Source organism: Podarcis vaucheri (genome assembly GCF_965113315.1).
Source record: "Podarcis vaucheri genome assembly, chromosome: 2".
NCBI lineage: Eukaryota > Metazoa > Chordata > Lepidosauria > Squamata > Lacertidae > Podarcis > Podarcis vaucheri.
The window spans coordinates 45,805,243-45,811,804 of NC_138760.1; the positions used below are offsets into that span (position 1 = coordinate 45,805,243).

Sequence of the window (6,562 nt, forward strand, 5' to 3'; positions counted from 1 at the left end):
TTCGTAATGGCAGATCCTCCTGACTATCTCTCTCAAGTAAATTACAGGCAAGGTGAAAAGTTTAACAAGCCCAAGAGATCTGCATCTCGGTTTCAGTATCTCATTCACTAGGAAGACCACATGATGTCCATGCATGTCACAGCCTGGCACAGAAAGAGGTTCTCCTGGCGTCTTTGAGGTGCCATGATTCAGACGCTGAGTTGTAGTGACTCCTCCCCAAGTCCCAAATCGGGAAAGAGAAACCTCCGATTCACAAACGAGTTCCTCCACATTCACTCCTCGGGGAACCGCCCTCCTGCCTACCTGCCTGCTTAAAGATCTGACGCAAGGCAAAGGCATGGATACAGAGCGAACCACCCAGCAAACACCCATTGTTCTATAGCTAGGGCTTGTTCATCGTGAGCTTGGGAAGGTCGGAGGCACCAACACCAAATGTCTGGAGAGGTAGCTCCTTGCTGGTTTTGAGGAAGGGAGGTGTGGTGCTTGGGAGGAAAGTGGCAGGATGCTGGTGGGAAAACTCCGGGATCTACGGAAAAGATGGTGTGCTTCAAATGATCTCCATGGATGGGACACCTCTGCAGATCTTTTGACCTGTATGTATCTGTGTAGCATATCCATGTGGTTTTGTTTGTGCTATTATGAATGTGGTTTTATTGTTGATTTTATTCCGCTTGCCACCAAGACATTTTTTCTTACCGTGTGTTGATGGCACAGAAATGTTTACAAACAAACAAAAAGTAAATTAGGAGAAGGGTTGGCATTTTTTGTTTTGCTTCTGTTTCTAGCTGCATTGTGCTCTTATGTTCTTGGATTACTTAACCTTAGCCTTGAATGTGGGATAGGATGGGTTGCAGCGTATTCACATCTAGCTTTTGCAATTTTAAAGTTTCTTTTCCCCAGCCTAAATGGCAAGAATCTCTACAATCTCTCTTTAACGCTAATTTCTGGTCCCCTTGCTTGTGGGAAAATGTTTGAAAGGCTGTTCAAAAAGTGTTTAAAAAAACAACAACCAGCCCACTATTAATTATTATTTTTATTATCCTTTGGGGGCTTGTTCCTTGGTGTTTCCATACTGAGGTTATTAATTCTGCCACCAGTCTAAATCTACGTGGGCTAATTTATTTATCTGCAGAGGGACTGAAAGGGGCCATCTCCACGTGTATATACAACCCACACTTTCTTCCCCTTCTCACCTCATCTTCTTCTGGAGTTCTTAAAGGTATTTGTGTCCTGCTTTTCATCCAGCTGGTGGCTGCATGTGAGGAAGTGGGAAAGGATGTCTGTGACCAAAACCAGTAAGGAGATTCCTGCTGCTGCCCCTTCGGTGGAGTGCCCCGTCTGTTATGAGTCATTTCAGTCTCCGAAAGTGTTGCGCCGGGTGCTGAGCTGTGGGCACGCTTTTTGCCATGACTGTCTGGTCAAGTGCCTTTTGGCGTCGCGGGATGAGGGCCGGCTACAGAACTGCCTCATCTGCCCTGTCTGTCGCTTTGTGACCTTCCTCTGCAGGAAGAGAGCCTGCTTGCCTTCCAAGATCTCCTCGAACCCTCCACCTTTGGAGCTGCCTCTCTCACCTTCCTTGCTGTCCTTGGGGCCGGCAAACACTTTAGTGGTGCCTGGCCACTTCCTGATGTCCCTGCGTGGCTACGACAGCCACCAGAATGTGTGTGGCTGCCCTAGCATGGACTCGACGGTGCACCCTGGTGGCTTGGAGCGACAGTCTCACGTCTTCGTTATCACTCAGTGTGGGATGCCGCTGATCGAAGAGAACATTGGTGTCACCGCTCTAAACCACGATGTGGAAGCTGCGGGGTCAGTGACGTCTCAGAGGTCCCTAATAATGGGCTGCTTCCAATCACCCATTGTCTTGGCAATCCTCCTGGTCTCCACTGTTGCTCTGTTGGGGGCCGTTCTCCCCTGGCTACTACTACTAGAATGAATGGACATGATGAATGGACTCCCCTAGAGGCCTACTCTGCACCCCTCCCCTGCATCTCCTTTTGGGAACCACATGATGAAAAAAGTTATCCCTTTGGCACACCTGCAAAGAATTGCAGGATTCAGGTCGATGGGAGATCTACGAAGGAAACGGAACTACAGGAAATGGTATTTGTACAATCCCTCCCTTGTCATGTATGATGGTATTGCTAAAGTGTGGTTCAGAGGAGCAAGGAAGGTCACCTAGACTAGAGACGGGGTCTAAATATCCTGCTGAGGACAATCAGTGTGTTTATTTAATTGTTACATGCATATCCTGCCCTTCAAGTTGTATTAAAGTTTCCCTGTGAGGTCAGGGTAGATTTAGAGGTGACAACATTTCTCAAGACCAACCAATGAGCTTGACAGCTGAGCAGGGATCTGAGCTCACACCCAAACTCAACATTGTAGCTGCCTCTGGTGCCAGTATTGCATCCAAGGGGATATGGGCTGTGGTGTGCTTGTTTGGAAGGGCTCACTGAACCAATTCAATGTCGTTCCACCTCTTACTTCAACACTCATGGTAATGTAATAAGGCATAGCCTTTGTGATAAGCCAAGGGCATCTTGGGTGGTTCCAGCATCATGAAAATCCTTGTTCCACCCAGGCAAATCCAAGCTGTTAGCACGTTGCTAACACAGAAGGATTCTCATCCTGTACACCATGTGCTCCTATTGCATTTAATTCTGGGCACACTATAGGTGAGACAGACCCTCCCAGCTGAGATGGAATAGAATTAACTTAGGTCTCCTGCTCCAGTCATTAGCAATAGCTGCTCTTCATCTTTTATTGCTCTATTGTTGCTGACCCCCATCATCTAGCAGCAGTCTTCATGTTGTGAAGATTTCAATCACATGATGGAATATGTTAATTTTGGTTTCATTTTATTTTTGTACCTTCTGTCCTGTTTTCTACTTTTGATATTGTTGTCACACTAAGATTAATAAAACGATTTCATTGCTACTCCTTAGCAAATGGACTTCCTTAGATTTCAAGGGTAGTTTTGTCAGATGGTCTTATTTCCTCCCAGGCCTCCTCCTCCCCCTCTCCTTCCCCCTCCTTCTTCTTCAAAACCTGCCCTTGCTTTTGCCTAGGCAGGCAGAGAGGGAGGCCTGGCAGTTGTGCATCTAGCTGATGAGCACACAGGTCACATGCACCCTCTTCTGGCAGTTAGGAAAACAAGCAATTTATCATTTGAATTGCTCATCCTTAGGTAGCGCTGTGGATTTTCAGTGGTGGGTGGGACTAAGCAGAAAGAGTCGAGGGGTGAGTTCACACAACGTCACCACTATTTCAAGTGATGACTAGCAGCTACACAACAGCTATTGCAGGTCAAAACACCACAGGGGCGTGTGCAGTGGGGATTGTGTAGTTGGAAGCAAGGGAGAGAAAGTCCCATTGTACAAACTGAAGTCATTCCACTCATGCATTTATTTAGTTGAACACGACCCAGAGCTCCCATGACACATGGCATCACTCAATACTTTTCAGTGGTGTCCTGTTCACACATTCGGCAGACTGTGACGGAAGAGTGGCTTATGTATGTACAGATGTGGATCCACTGTGAGAATCATGGTTTCTAGACTTCATTCATAGGTACCCTGGAAGGCGCTTTCAAGGGCGCTAACATTACCCAGGTTTACATTTCACTTTTATTTGCTGTAAGGAGTGGCTTGATTTATGTGCTTTTAAAAAAAAGCGTTGTGACCTACTTCTCGCTGGTGTGACATGGGGAATGTATCATTGTTATTTCCCATGGGCGGGTTTCGTTTTTTGTTGTTCCTTTTAAAGAAAACTAATTAGCAGCTCTACGTAGCTGCTTCAGATATGAAGTAGTGCCATTCTGGGTGTTTCCTCTCAAACCCTTTTACCAATGAATCTCTCTCTCTCTCTTACACTCACAGGCATATAAACACACCCGGGTTGCCATTAGCTCCATATGGAGAGAGAAAAAGCCAGTACAGATGTTTCCTAAGGAGAAAGAGATAAGTGGAGAGAAACAACAGACAAAAAGTTGTGTGTGGTTACTAAGTCCTCCTAGCTTTTCCCGTCTTTTGTTGAGGGAATTTCAGAATTTCCAATGGGCAGAGTTAGGCTGCTGTCAAACGGTGTGCATAATTTGTAGTCCAGCCAAGTGGGCTTGTCTGAGACTTCCTGGTAGCTTTTTAAAAAGTAAACACTCATTCCAAATTCACCTACAACTCAATAACTGGATCAAAGAGTGACTCATGCCTACATTGATGTCACAGTAGCTGTGGAACACTAATTTGGAGCGTGGCATCCTGTCTCCCAAAGTGTGCCAACCAATGTTTTGTTCTGAGTGACAACCTCAGCAGCACCTGAAATGAAATAAGGCAAAGCTAAATGGGGCAAGGCAAGAAGGGCACCATGGACAGCTCCGTTTGGGATTGAAGCTGGAGACTCCATAAGAGCAATGATATTCTAGAGGCACTCAATCCTGAGCCTTAAACAGGAGCTACAGCTCTATCTGTGTAGCTAGTACCACATTCCGCGAGCAAAGCCTTTTCATTAAAGGGGCCCAGCCTGCTTTAGTAGTCATTGATCCTGATGGAAAGTGGGAGCCATTAAGGTGTCTCAGCGTCAGAGGAGGGCCCCCCTGGTGTCCTCAACCCAGAGAGGTACTGGCACAAGAGACTTCTCTTCTGCAGGTGCCTCTGGTTTACTGTGGACTTCTGGAGGCTGTCCCTAGGGGAAATTTCCTCTCCCACTTCAAATCCACAGCCCAAATAGGAGGAGCCCCAATCCTGGTTCATCACATTAGAAGCCCACAAGCTGGACTCAAGTGCAATAGCCCTTTCCTGCTCATGTTCCCCAGCACCTGTTATTCAAAGGCATGCTGCCTTTGAACTTAGAGGGGATGTAGCTAACATGCCTAGTAGCCATCTAGTCTTATCCTCTACAAATTAGTCCAAGCATCTTCTAAAGCCATCATAGCAAATTCCATAGTTTAAACGATGTGATATGTGAAGAAGTATTTCCTTTTGCCTTCTAAGATTCAGCTTCAATGGATGGCCCCAAGTTCAAGTATTATGAGAGGAATTTTTTTTATTAAAAAAAAACTATCTACTTTCTCCACACTATCAAACTTCTGTAAAATTGCGCATAGTATGCAGGAAATGGATAGAGAAAGTAGGCACGTGTGAGAGAAGGACTATGAACCTGTCCAGGCTCTGCCTCTATCCAGTCTGATGAATGGAGCTACTTTTGGTAATGAAACCAGAGAGGAAGACTAGAGCCAACTAGGCTGTAGAGGCCTTTTCCCACCTGGTCTGGGAAGGCAGGGCCCTGATTGACTCCAACTACAAAAACTGAGGCTGCTGAACTTACTTGTGGCATGTGGTATTGTTTAGGTGAGGTTGTTTCTTGTAATTGATATTAATTTCTTGTATCTTTATTTTGGATATTCTTACGATTTATGTTGAAATGGTTCAATGTGTACTTTTTGATGTTTTATTTATTGTTCATAACTACTTTTGTTATGTTTGTAATTATGTATTTTTTTTTACATGGTTGTAAGCCGCCTTGAGAATGGTTTTAAGACGGCATACAAATAAAATGACTAATTGGTTGATCAACACTAAACATACTGTTGCTAGAAATGGGGGTGGGTGGAGGTGGCTTTTGGGGGTTCCCAAAACAGCAGTGGCAGTGCAACTCCCCAGTCTTGAGTGCCTGCTCTTTGTCACTTGCTTTGGATATCAGCACATTCAAGCCAGCTTTTCCAATGTTGCAAAAGAGCAGACCATCTCAGAATGTGCAAAGCTGGTCATGGGAAAGACTAATAGATGTTAACCAGTCTTAGAAAGCACCAGCTGCTAGGTTTAGATGAGCCAGTGGGACAGCAGAAATGTCTATCCCTCGTCTCCCTGCAAAGTCAAGCTTGGCAGGAGAAACTTCCTTTTTCCTATTGCGCTGAGGTTGGAGGATGCACCAAACTCCCAGCAAGGCTGCAGTTCTAGAACATCAGAAACTGTCCTAAACTGAGCTAGATCATTAGTTCATCTAGTTGAGTACTGTTGACATTGAGAGGTGCTCTGCCACTGAGCTGTGGTCCTCCCACCAGGTTGTCAATGTGTTGGTTCTAGAAGACCAACAATGGTAGTACCTATAATGTTCCAGTGGTCCTCCAAGAATGAATGTGACTTGATACCAAAAGCACAAGCAAAACTGTCTGATTTCATGGCTTTTAAATTACAATTCATTAGCTAATTATTGTTGTTGTTGTTGTTCAAGGACACACATCCCACCCTCCTTTTCAATAAAGGCAGAGGTCAAATTCCTTTCCAGTCTGTCCTCAAGTCTTTCCTGCAGGGAAGTTCATGGTGTCACGCACTGACAATGTTTTGTTTAGATTCATCCTTGTTTGTTTGAGCAGGTGCCTCTCAAGCAAATCATACAGCCCCATTGCCTCCATTCGGTCCAGAAGCTTTTGTGTTCTGTGGGTAGGGCAGAGAAGAAATGGAAGCAGGTGAAAGAATCCTTTTAGACAATAAAAAAACACACAACGCTCCATGGATTTGATGTATAGTGCTATACACATTTCAGTACTGGGAGTTTGGGCCCTTTT

At 45.2% G+C, this 6,562-nt stretch overlaps 1 protein-coding gene across 2 annotated transcripts; it reads left to right on the plus strand.

The window, feature by feature from the left end:
• The first annotated feature begins 283 nt into the window (after positions 1 to 283).
• Positions 284 to 6,275, plus strand: RNF222 (ring finger protein 222). 2 transcript variants are annotated; one of them, XR_014217140.1, is made up of 3 exons: positions 284 to 593; positions 1,246 to 2,103; positions 3,879 to 6,275. XR_014217140.1 is itself a non-coding variant. In XM_082213893.1 (2 exons), exons 1-2 carry the CDS (start codon positions 565 to 567, stop codon positions 1,934 to 1,936), a joined length of 720 nt encoding a protein of 239 aa, XP_082070019.1. In that variant the 5' UTR covers positions 284 to 564; the 3' UTR covers positions 1,937 to 2,257. The 2 variants fall into 2 exon arrangements, 1 of the variants encoding a protein (XP_082070019.1); XM_082213893.1 differs by lacking the exon at positions 3,879 to 6,275 and having other exon boundaries at positions 1,246 to 2,257.
• Positions 6,276 to 6,562: the final 287 nt, after the last annotated feature.

Excerpts from the sequence above, each read along its gene's own strand:
- RNF222 (XM_082213893.1), top strand. The coding sequence starts at position 565 with ATGGGACACCTCTGCAGATCTTTTGACCT. Across the intron at positions 594-1,245 it reads CTCTGCAGATCTTTTGACCT|CTGGTGGCTGCATGTGAGGA; the intron begins GTATGTATCTGT and ends CTTTTCATCCAG.